Here is a 13387-nt window from a genome sequence, read left to right on the forward strand (position 1 = left end):
TGCAGAACAAAGTGCTGTGTTTTAATGCTGTTCTGCTACAATTTTTTTTGTGATAATAATATTGAAGAGCAAAGAAGAAATGCTTAGTTTCATACCACTTTCACACAGAATCCATTGTTCACATTGGGTGTAGTGTGTATGGTCCCGTTGGGGTAAGGCACAGCATGAGCTGTGAGCCTTTACAATGGCAGTGAAGCATATTTTAATTGTACTGTAGGCTTCACTGTACAGTTGCACTGCATGTCTAACTTGTGATGCAACTTTTCGGCACTGTTGCTTTGCATTGGTTTTTGAACCCAACGTGCACAGTGTGAAAGGACCCTTACTGTACGGCAGTTTCCCAGTGCAGATATTGTGCTGAGGGTAGGGAGGCTGGCATCTCTGCATAGATCCTTTCCAGGGATTGTTTTGTAAAGAATTAAGGAAATACTGGGAATTCCCTATGAGGAGATGTACTAGTCCAAAACCTCTCAGATCTGTCAGATTTGTACTATCTACTGTAAGTGATACAGACGTAGGGAAAAAGTAGTTTATAGTGTTTTACTCTGGGACAAAAGCAAGAAGGGAGTCCAGCCAGCATCTTTGTATATATCCTTTCCAGGAAGTACTTTTGTAAAGAAATAAATACTGAGAATGCTCTTTGAGGATTGGGTTAGTCCAAAAGTCGGGAAAAATCGGGATCAGAACTCGGGATTCACACAAACAACAGTACAGGGGATGCCCATTTACTTGAATGAGCAGCGCTTTGATGACAAGAGCCACAGCCGGTGGTAAGCATCCTGCAATCCCCCATCTGAACAGGCCCTAAAGGTGGCCATACACTTATAGATTTGCAACAGATTTGACCATCAGATAGATTTCTGTCAGATGCCTGTCAGGTTTAATCTGACAGGAATCTATCTGATGTGTGCTACACACTAGGAACAGATTTCCAATAGATTTCAGTATGAAATCTATTGGTAATCTATCTAAATAAATTATTGGACCATTAGATCCAATGCAACTCTATGGGCCATGGATCTGCTGCCGGCAGCAGATCGACCTAGATCTTCCATCCTGTCAGTTCCAATCTATAGAAATCGAAATCGATCGATTGATAGAATTGAAAGAATCGATTTCTGATCAATCGATTCTATAGAATCGATCAAACGATCGATGGCTGAAATCGACCAGTTTATTAAGTGTATTGAACTTGATTGTATGTTCAAATTAGAATCTGTTTTCAATAGTTTTAATGTAATGCAAATGCACTAATGTAATGTTCATTTTATTTTCCAGGTATCCGCTCGTGGGACACAAAGCTCACCGAATGCAACTTAGACCAGGAATTAAAGTTATTTGTATCCCGTCACTCTGCTAGATTTTCTCCAGAAGTTAGAGGTGAGTTACAGATTTCCAAGGCTGGTTGGACTGATATGTTCCTGCTCTATTCATGTTATGCAGCTGTGCATTATCTACAGGCACTAGCTGGCAGTCCCACATGTTACATTGTCTGACTGCAGCAATATCTTTAGGATGTATGTGTTAATGATTGTGGAGTAGTGTGATGCCCAAGGTCCCAATTTGTCTGTATGAAAAACAATACCCGTCAGCTGTTTCCCCTGGGTAGGGGGTGTCAGAAGGGCTGTACAGATGCAATTGTTTCCCAGTCTAACTATAAATAATTGAAATAGGTAACTATAACAGGTGTTGGTCCCTCTGAGTCTTCCCGATCCTCTCCAGTGTGCTGCTGCCTGCAAAAGACCACATACCACGCATGCATGACCTTTGCCATGTGTATCCTTCATCTTGTTCCGTGGCATGGAGTGTTTTGCGCATATACAGTTAAAGTCTTTATGAACACAGAAGCCCGGACAAAGAGGCACACAGCCTGGGCGGTGCAGGCGCAGTAGCCTGTAACTCCCGCAATTAGTGGATCTTTTGGAGGTGACAGCAGCACACTGGAGGGGATCGGGAGGACCCTGAGAGAATTGATAGACCGCAGGGGGCTGGAAGAAGCATTGTTCCTCTCCTTGCCCCTCTCACTGGAAGCTGCTCCGTCATGTTTGCTGTTGTCATTCCTTTGTCCTCCTCCTCCCCGTTATGAGGCTGGATGGCATGCGGACCTAAACTGTGGCCTGATGGATGGAGTACTGATCCCTTATTTTTATATATAAATAAAAAATGTAGTTAAAAAATAGCGGTATGGCCTTCTGCAAGCTTTGATAATCTTCTTATCACCAGTGCAGACTGGTAATGGCCAGGAAGGCAGGTGTAGCACTGGGCCCACCAATCAACACCCATCCAAATGGTGGTGGTGGTGGATACCATATGACCAGTGAATAGTGCAGGCGATGTCTCCTGGAGGTGCTGGAAATTGTAGGGGGGAGGCTATAAGTCTCCACACAGGTAAATAGGCTAAAGAAGTATAATATGTCATTTTTGAAGAGACTCTGAATCGAGTCAAAGTCCACGTTTTTAACTTCTATTTATGTTAAGCACTATAGCTATTTTCCCTGTGGCAAAATGAGGGGTTTATAACTCCAAAATCCCCTGTGCAAAATCCACGACTTTCTTGGTCGTGGATTTTGCTGCCCATGGAGGCAGAGCTATGAGCTGCAGCTCTGCCTCCATGCGCATCAATCTGCGCTGATTTCCGCTTCTCCCCGCCCCTCTCAGTGAAGGAATATTGAGAGGGGCGGGGAGAGGCGGCGATCAGCGGGGATTGACGTGCGAAGAGGCAGAGCTACAGCCCTAAGCTCTGCCTCAAGCAGGAAGCGCTCCCCAGACAAAGGAGAGGGGATCTGGGGGTATAAACCCCTCGTTTTGTCACGTGGATGCGGCGGTTTAGCACTAGCTATAATGCTTAACATAAATAGAAGTTAAAAACGTGGATTTTGACTCGCTTCAGAGGCTCTTTAAAAAAATCCTTATACCAAGAAAAAAAAAACTTGACCAAAAGAAACACATATTTTAAAGAAGCAGGGACAGCCATACTATCTCAGGAAAAAGAACCACATGTATAAGAAAATAAATACTTGTTCTGTTTAGATAACATATACATTGTATTGTCCACGTTTTGAGTGAATTTTATATAGTAAGTAAAGAGAAACCTGTTCCAGGCATTTTCCATCTTTACTGCCTCTGACTGAAGCCAATCCTGATGTAACATTGGGGTGCAGGGGGCAGAGAGCAGCGCATAGGGGACACAGAGGCACATCATCGAGCAGGGAACATGCCTCTGACACCAATTCACCCCCCCCTCACACACACACACACACCACCTCGTGTACACGTTAGGCAGTATAGCAATGAAATCATAAGAGATTATATGGAAGCAGGTAATTACTTTTTTTTGTAGTAATTTGAGGGTGGTGGGGTGTTCTGGACCATTTAAGGTGTACTTGCTGAAATTAAAGTATTGAGAACAATGCTGAGAAGGGAGTTGACACTGTGAGGGTGTAATAATCACTGTACATGCAGGGCCGGTTCTAGACTGTTTGCTGTCTGAGGCAAACTGGTTAGGATACGCCCCCTCCTGCGGGTCACTGTGATCCGCAGCTCCACAGGAAGAAAGGAGAGCCGTTACCATAGCAGCACGTATACCGGAGGTAATTACTTCCTTTGGTATATGCGCTGCAATGAGCCGCTGTCTTCTCTTCACTGCGGCACTGCCTGCGTCTTACATTCAGAGGTCTGGAAGCAGGCAAGGCAAGGGGGGGACCCAGCTAGAATTTCCTGTTATGGGAGGCGGCCGCCACTTGTTTCAAGAAGGTGAACTAGCGCCAGCTGACGCCGCCTGAGGAAGTGTCGTCACCATGACGGGCAACCCGGGCCTGTGTACATACCATCAAAGATTTCAGAAATACAAAAAGCCACCAGACTGAATATTTTAAACAGAAAATTGGCTTGCAGAATCCCCATTTTTTATTTTTTTTAAAAAGCCCAACTTCCCCCCATTTACCAAACACATCTGCAGCTGTCAGATGTCTGCCAAAATGATTGCAAGTCTTGTTTGTTTACGATGTCAGATTTCTGTTGACATTGCAGATCCTTGTTAGAATCCTTAACATTTCCATAGAATGTAATTTCAGGGTTTCATTATCTTGCTGCTGCTTGTTTATCCCACTGTGTTCATAAACAGACTGGAAGTTTTTTTTATGTTATTACTATATTATTACTAGTAATAATCATGTTAATCCAAGACATGGCTGCCAAATTGCAGTAGTTTTGAGTAAAATTATAGCTTTGAATGCTTTTTTTACGATTTTATTATTCAATTCCAATTCTAATTCCAGTGCAGTTTCTTGTGTAGTCTGCATTTATGTGTGTAATTATAAACATACTGAAACACATTCACGCTGTGAAAAAACATTAATATTTTGCTATTTTAAAATTGTTGTAAAATCTAAGACACGTGCACAGACAGCGGCTGAGTAGAGAAGACTCAATGACTAGAATAAGGCAAGGTGGCAATACCAGTTCCCTTCCAACATGCTTGCTCTGCATCCTAATTTATTATTTAACAGCTTCTGGACCAGGCTAATTGAAATCTACACCGTGTTTGGGACCTATTATCCCTGCCAGGGCGTAGATTTCAATTACCCTGCTGCACGCTTCCACTGCGACCGCCAATAGCACCGCTCTCTTTCTGCTATAGCCCACCCGCCCTTCTGTCGATATGACAGCAGAACTCTAAACTGGAGAAGAGCTTATTTCTTTGGCTCCTGACCCTGAGCCAATCACATTGGCTCACAGTGATCACAGGGTCAGGAGCCAATGAAATCGGCTCCTGACTGGCTCACAGACATCTGCTGTCATTAGGGCTGAGCTCTCGGATTCCGAATTTCGAGTTTGCCATTGGAATTTGGCAGTTCCGAGTAAGCACTCGCAACTCGAAAATTCGGCAATTCCGAGTACCGAATTCGCGTTTACATTGAAGTCAATAGTGCTAAATTCCGTGGTTAATTGTGAAGCCCCCTTACATGCTATCATCACCAAATTTGGCATGTACTGTATATTAAGCAGATGAGTAGGAACATGGTAAAAAAAAAAAATTTTGAAAAGACCTTATAGTTTTTGAATTAAACGATTTTAAAGTTTCATAGGAAAAATGGTTTTTAAACTGTGTAAAATGACACTGCTGCAGTACAGGTTACTGCATTCCGAGTTCTGTATACATATTGTATACATTTCATGAAAACAGACAGTGTGGGGTCCCCCCTCCCAAGCCTCCTTAACCCCTTGTCCCCCATGCAGGCTGGGATAGCCAGAATGCGGAGTCCCGGCCACGTGGGGCTTCGCACCCTGAGCTATACCAGCCCGCATGGTCCATGGTATGGGGGGGCTCTGGAGGAGAGGAGAGGGGCGGCCAACCTCCCCCTCTTCCCCAGAGCTCTTGTCCAATCCGTGTCTGCTTTTGGGAGGCAAGCCCACCACTTCCTCCAAGCAATTTTTAAAAATTGTATTGACTTTTATCCTGCTGGCACCTCTGTTCGACATACAAATACTCTGTGTCCACTCCTGGTGGAGGGGAGTGCTACCCCCTTTCTTGTTTCTTTACTACAGAGAGCGACTTCTTAATCCTGAGTGAGGACAGGTCTAATCTCCTCACCTGCCTATTGAGTGGTTGCCTGAATGGTAACCCATGTTTGTGAGTATAAATTCTCTCACTAAACCACTTACCAATTGTTTTTAACATACTACACTCTCATATTTTTTCTATTTTATTTTCCAACAAGGTTGTTTGATCAGTTGTTTGATATTTTGGGAAAAATCGATCACAAGCGTATGGGCTATTGGTTGGATTTTTCTGATTATACGTTCAAGTGGAAAAACGTATCAACTCCCCCCCCCCCCCCCCCCCCCCCCTAAAAAGTTGAATCGCATATGGCCCACCTTAAAGAGAATCTGTATTGTTAAAATCGCACAAAAGTAAACATACCAGTGCGTTAGGGGACATCTCCTATTACCCTCTGTCACAATTTCGCTGCTCCCCGCCGCATTAAAAGTGGTTAAAAACAGTTTTTAAAAGTTTGTTTATAAACAAACAAAATGGCCACCAAAACAGGAAGTAGGTTGATGTACAGTATGTCCACACATAGAAAATACATTCATACACAAGCAGGCTGTATACAGCCTTCCTTTTGAATCTCAAGAGATCATTTGTGTGTTTCTTTCCCCCTGCAGCTATCTTCCACTGAAGTGTCAGGCTGTTTCTTCCTGCAGAGTGCAGACAGCTCTGCCTGTATGTAATTCCTCAGTATGTGAAAGCCCAGCCAGCTCAGAGGAGGATTTATCCAGCTTGTAAAAGATAAGAGAGAAGAGAGAAGCTGCCCTAATCTAAATAATACACAGGCAGTGTGCAGAGAGGGGCCTGGAGGGGGGAGATGCATCACAGAACCACAACACTGAAGAACTTGGCAGCCTTCCAGACACAGGCTGACAAGTCTGACAAGAGAGAGATAAGTTGATTTATTACAGAGATGGTGATAGTAGAACGTGCTGCAGTAAGCCTGAACACATTAGAATAGCTTTTGGAACTTGTAGGATGATAAAAAACAGGATGCAATTTTTGTTACAGAGTCTCTTTAAGGCAGATGAGAAATACATAAATCAAGAGATCAACCCCAGAGACAGTTAAGTGATCTATGTGTGGGCATGCATACACCACCTAGGATTAGTCTGCGGGAGGATGTAGGTCTGCTGGAACTGGGCTGCATCAAAATATTTCTAAAAAAAACAGCAGCATGAAGCACACTCATGTAGCACAGTAAGGAGCTAGCTAGCACTAGGGCTGCTATGTTTTTTATTTATTTATTTAGAATACCCAGATAGCTTGTGGTGACCCAGAACCACTAGGACAGTATAAGTGGCTAAAAGAGTTTGAAAAGCAGGCCAGATTTCTGGAAAGTCCACAAAGGCCCGGGCCTTGGATGGCTGCAGCCCAAGGGGGCATCTGGGCATGAAAGAGGGATTGCTACATATGAATGAGGAGGCTGAAATTGGGAAACAAAACTGATGCCCATGGGAGCTATTCATGAAAGAGAGGGCTGCAGTACATGGATCATGCACATGGAAGAGGGGGCTGCATATGGAATGGGAGGGGGGATGCTGTACATGGATCATACACATGGAAGAGGGGGCTGCACATGGAATGGGAGGGGGCTGCTGTACATGGATCATACACATGGAAGAGGGGGCTGCACATGGAATGGGAGGGGGGATGCTGTACATGGATCATACACATGGAAGAGGGGGCTGCATATGGAATGAGAGGGGGCTGCTGTACATGGATCATACACATGGAAGAGGGGGCTGCACATGGTATAGGAGGGGCGCTGCTGCACAGGATAAAAGAGTCGCAATATACTCGGCCTGGGGGCACAAAAAATACAAATCCAGCCTTGCCGAAAAGCCCTCTTATTAAGAAGCAATGCTGAATATAATTTGCCTTCTTAAAACAGAAGGTCTTTGCAATAATCCAGTTTTAAGAAGAGACTCTGTAACAAAAATGTGAGCCTATTTTCTTCTATCCTATAAGGTCCTATACCTGTTCTGATGTGGTCTGTCTTACTGCAGCATTTTCTAGTTGCACTGTCTCTGTAATAAATCTTATCTTCTTTCCTCTGTCGGCTCTGTCGGGCTGAGGCTGGAATGTGCAGCACTTCTTGTCAATGGCAGAAGCTTTACACACCCTCTCCAAGCTCTGCATGAGTCACACAGTAAGCTGTTTGTAAACACTGCCTAAAACTGGCAATTACAAGCCAGGATTGCAGCAGGGAGTTGCAGAAACAGCACAGAAGGGCCCAGGAGAACATAATGAATAGAATGGTATGCTTTTTATTGTAAGAATTTTAGAGTACAGATTCTCTTTAAGAAGACAGAATTATATTCAGCATTGCTTTTTAGCAGGGCTCTAGAGTCTGAGTAATATTTGGGTACCTGGAGTCGGAGTCAGTGGTTTTATAAACTGAGGAGGCAGAGTTGGATGATTTTTGCACCCACTGCATAGCCCTGCTATTTATTGACGTTAGAGATGGAGTCAGTCTGGCTCCATATCCATGGTAGAAGGAGCCATTCATGAAGAACCAGAGAAAGATCAAAAGTGAAAACAAAAAGCATAGTCAGCAAAAGCAGGAAGCTAAGTGTCTTGAGTTAGTATTTTTGATCAGTGTACCTGAGATGGGGCCCCCGCAATAAAATGTACATACCGGGGGCTTCCTCCAGCCCCCTCCGGCCTGATCGCTCCAACGGCATCCTCATCTCCCTCTCCATTCGCCTGCAACTGGCCCCGGAAAATCCTGCAGTCTGGGCCGGTCGGCACATGCATAGTCCGGCCAGGCGCACTCTCCTGTGTCGCTTCTGTCGTGCAGAACGCTCCCGGCGAAGTGAACGCAGTGGGAGCGCACATGCAGTCGGGCTATGCATGCACCAGAACAGTGAATAATGGCGCACAGCGCCTATGCATAAAAATGCCGCCGCATTAAAAAGATAGGCTTATCGCTATTTATCGTTAGTACTGCATAATAATGGTGCACAGGGAAAAAAGAAGAAAACGGCACACAGTAACGTTATTTATCAATAGCACCGTTCAATTGCCAAACAGCAGACGTTATTGCGCACAGTAACGTTATTTATCAATAGCGCCCTACATAAGCCAAACTGCAGACATTATTTAACTGCAAAACAGTGAATGGATTTAATGTAACACTGTCAAGGTTAGGGTTATGCACCACCAGGGGAGATTTAGGGCTAGGCACCATCAGGGAGGTCTTAGGGTTAGGCACCACCAAGAGGTTCTTACGGTTAGGCATCTCCAGGGGGGTCTTAGGGTTAGGCACCACCAGGGGGGTCTTAGGGTTAGGCACTACCAGGGGGGTGCTTAGGGTTAGGCACCTCCAGTAGGGTGGTTAGGGTTAGGCACCACCAGGGGGTGGTTAGGGTTAGGCACCACCAGGGGGGTGGTTAGGGTTAGGCACCACCAGGGGGGTCTTAGGGTTAGGCACCACAAGGGGGGTCTTAGGGTTAGGCACCACCAGGGGGGTCTTAGGGTTAGGCACCACCAGGGGGGTCTTAGGGTTAGGCACCACCAGGGAAGTGGTTAGGGTTAGGCACCAACAGGGGGATGGTTAGGGTTAGGCACCACCAGGGGGTTGTTAGGGTTAAGCACCACCAGGGGGGTGGTTAAGGTTAGGCACCACCAGGGGGGGGGGGGGTTCGGGGTTAGGAATAGGTACAGAGAGGGTTCTGTGTGATAATGCTAAATACCGATAAGGCTTTAATGCTAAACAACGATAAGGTTTTAACGTTAAATAGCGATGAGCGGCAAATGGATTAGCGGCAACACCATGCGCCATTATTCGCAGGCGCCATTTTCAGATGGATCCGCATGCGCAGTTGGCCCATACAGGAGGACTTTCCAGGGCCAGTTGCCGGTGAACAGAGAGGGAGATGAGGACACCGTGGATTCCAGGTATGTATATTTTATTGCTAATCCCCCATCTCCGGTTCCCTTTAACTTGCTTTATATACTGTATTGTAAATTATTCTTCCCACCTCTAATGCCATTGTGGTTTTGGAGCTTTGAGTTTGGGTGTCACCAAAGACAGGCGTGTGGGAGGAGATTTTGCATACAAAAGCGAGGTTGCATTATACTAACTGGAACTTTAATTGCTTTTTTATTCACTGATGTTCTACAGTACAATATTCATATTCACATCATAATTAGCCTAATCAGCTCTGGTATTTGTGAAAATGAAAGTATTAATAATCAAGGCAGAAACTGCTGACAGGTGGCTGCATTAAAGATCCAGATAAATCAGTCTCCTTGGAAACTGTAATTCAGTAATTCAGTTCATTATTGCTGTCTGGTTTAGTGTAAATCATGTTACAATGCAAATCTGCGTTCAGCACTTTCCGGCTGGTGTCCCCTAGCAAGTCATATTTCAAGGTGTTTAGTACAGAATAATCTGTAACATTCCGTGCAGCCTAATGATGAGTGGATCTTCAGACAATCAAGACATAAAACAAGAGGATATTTACACTAAGTGCTTTTGGCTTGGGAATTAAGCAAAGTTAAAGAGGAACTTTAACCCAGGATTGAACATACCAATCAGTAGCTGATATCCTCTTTTCTACGCGATATTTTTTACCTTTTCGATCATCAGGGACATCTGTGCGGCTGATATTTTGGTGAAACCCCTTCCACAGTGTGATGTCATAACCATGGTCCTGACAGTTTGCTGTCTCTGAGCCTCGTTGCATTGTAGGAAATAACTTTTTCCAACTGCCAAGCAAGCAGCATCACTCTCTGTGCATAGAACTCTCAGTTAAGATTATACCGTACAGATCACCTCTCAGAACTAAAAATGTCACCACCAGTGATACATTTCAGAATTTATAGAGAAACTCCGACCAAGAATTGAACTTTATCCCAATCAGTACCTGATACCCTCTTTTACATAAGAAATGTATTCATTTTCACAGACCATCAGGGGGCGCCGTATGGCTGATATTGTGGTGAAACCCCTCCCACAAACAAATACTCATGGCAGTTTCCTGTCTGTGAACCTTGCTGCATTGTGGGAAATAGCTGTTTGCAGCTGTTTCCAACTGCCAAAAAAAGCATGCAGCAGCTACATCACCTACCAGCAGTAAAAATGGCACCATGTGATAAATGTCAGAATGTAAATCAGGGATTTAAAAGATTTTACAATGGGCAAACTGTGACTAAATCATTTATACATAATTATTGTAAAAATGAAGCAGTTTTTTTTATTACATTAATTTCACTGGAGTTCCTCTTTAAGTCAGAGAGAGGAAAGGAAGGGAAACCTAACCAGGTCGTTGTTTGCATGGAGTGTGTATGTTTTCATGGGTTTCCTCCCTCAATCGAAAAATATTCTTGTAGGGGAACTGGCTTTCTTAAAAACTGGCCCTAGAATGGTAAAGACATTAGAGCGTGATAGCCACGGAGGTACCTTACTGTGAAAATACCAGCATTATACTGCATGTACCGGTGCTCAGCCTCTCCTGGGTGCAGAAAGGGATTTTTTTATTGGTCAGCACAGGGGGACATGAATGTCTAATTGGTTGCCATAAGTTACTTAACCCTTTGCTCAGCACAATATCATGCTCAATAAGGACCACAGCTTTCTAATACATCTGGCTGTGCAATTTTTTTATAGGTGCTTTTCCATCAAGCATTTTGCAGCAAACGGATAAAGGCCCATTTATTATTTATAGCCTTTTAAAAATGTAAATTCCTATGAATTATTGATGTATTTCATCTGTACACTAAGTGGTGCAGCTAAGTGTCTCCTTCAGTGATGAATGCCGGTGATCAAAGCAGTTCTCTTTTAAAAGTAAGTTAAGAAGCTAGTCATTATATGTAAAGGTATTCACAGCCACTCATCACATTAAATGTCAGTGTATGCCAGGTGGGTGCCACATCTCTGTGCCAGTCTAGCACTGGCACTAATCAGGTCATCGTATTATAATTCACCACCCTACACCGGCAGTATTGTTGCTATGAGACAGAACACTTCAAACTATTCAAAGAGAGATTGGGTAATTAAAGCAAAACACTGGGATCTCAAACAAACCCCTATTGGCCCTTCTCAGATGGTATTATAGTACCTAAATATAACTTTGAATGTGTTCAATTGAAATATACAATTGGGCTATTTACCACCCCCAAATTCATATGAGGGATGGAAGCATGTCACTAGAGCGCTATAATATAGTCAGACACCCATAAAATCACTGCAGAAGCCTGAATTACTTATTTAACAGAGTTCACACTATAGTTATAATAATTATACACTACAGAGCAATAGGATAGTAAGTATTGGCCCTGCAATTTATCAGCGTTCAGCAATTGTCAGGTTAGAGCATTAACACTGGGAGGAGAGGTTTGGATGCTACTATACTGAACACCCTTCCCCCACTAATGAATATAAACCCAGTGTACACTGCATATCACTCTAGTGACGTGCTTATATCCCTCATATGAATTTGGTGGTGATAGATCAATTCACTAAGCTTATCTCCTGTCTTTAATAATGTTTCTAGAGTGGTCACCATGGTGATGAGGCACGTAGTATTCAGGAAACATTTTACCTCAGGCAAACCTAAAGTTAACTCTTCTGACTTTAAGTTAACTCTTCGATCCTTAAATTAACTCCAGAATTCTAAAGTTAGAGACAGGCTGTTAACTAACTGCGTGTGAAAATAACTACAGAGGAGGTAACTTAACTACAGAGGAGGTAACTTAAAGGGGCACAACAGCAACAAATTGTAAAATTTAAAATATGTGCAAACATAACAAACAATACAAATAAGAAGTACACTTTTTCCAGAATAAAACGAGACGTAAATTACTTTTCTCCTATGTTGCTGTCACATACAGTTAGTTGTAGAAATCTGACAGAAGTGACAGGTTTTGGACTAGTCCATCTCTTTATAGGGAATTCTCAGGGATATATTTATTTTCAAAAGCACTTAGTGAATGGCAGTTGCTCCGTCCAACTGCCAAAAAACTGTGTAGGGAGCAGGAAGGCTGGCCAGCATCATTGTTTAATCCTTTTTAGGGAATATCTTCATAAAGAATAAAAGCCGTGCTAAGAATCTCCTATGAAGAAATGGAGTAGTCCAAAACCTGTCACTTCTGTCAGATTTTTACAACATACTGTAAGTGACAGCAACATAGGAGAAGAGTAATTTAAGGCTCATTTTACTCTGGAAAAGGTGTACTTCTTGATTGTATATGTTTGCACAAATTATAATTTTTTTCGCTGTAGTGCCCCTTTAAGGAATGAAGAGATAAGATAACTCTCTCACTGTGTGGAGGTAAGTTTTCTCTTGCCTTATTATCTCCAGCATGACCTTAGTGAATTGAGGCCTAAATTTATATTTAGGTACTATAGTACCATCTGAGAAGGGCCAATAGGGGTTTATTTGAGATCCCAGTGTTTTGCTTGTTGATATGAGGACAGAATTTACAGGTGAGCACTGGTAATTCAGTGATGATCTGGCACAGACCAGATGGGTTGCTGAGTCTGTATGTAGAGATAGGGGGTATTCTGCACAATATACACAAAGCCATTGGGGCTTATACGTCTACACTTGGTCCAATCGCTTTATTAGCTCGGTTCTGCAATATTACAGAATGTAATTATTATTGCCTGTGTGACCTGGCATGCTGTATACACGGAAGCTGCTCTGTATTCCCAGTGCAGATGTGCTGCATTGTTCTTTCTTTGCCTGCAGCAGCCGGAAGCATCTGAGGTAGCAAGAGGCATGGTGAAAACAGTGTCTTGACCAGCCCTTAGAGGCTCATTAGGGGCCTTGATCATCTTTATAACAGCCTTGAAATTGTAAATGAACGCGACACTCCAGACTCCAA

At 43.4% G+C, this 13387-nt stretch overlaps 1 protein-coding gene across 1 annotated transcript in view; it reads left to right on the forward strand.

Moving 5' to 3' along the window:
- MAP1B (microtubule associated protein 1B) overlaps positions 1–13387 on the forward strand; it is a 133741-nt gene that overhangs the window by 24972 nt on the left and 95382 nt on the right. The window contains exon 2 of the mRNA XM_068248227.1: positions 1279–1380. Coding sequence (XP_068104328.1) covers positions 1279–1380 — 102 coding nt within the window. The remainder of the gene's footprint in view (positions 1–1278; positions 1381–13387) is intronic.

The sequence above is a fragment of the Hyperolius riggenbachi genome, chromosome 1 (genome assembly GCF_040937935.1).
Source record: "Hyperolius riggenbachi isolate aHypRig1 chromosome 1, aHypRig1.pri, whole genome shotgun sequence".
In the NCBI taxonomy this organism is placed as follows: Eukaryota; Metazoa; Chordata; class Amphibia; order Anura; family Hyperoliidae; genus Hyperolius; species Hyperolius riggenbachi.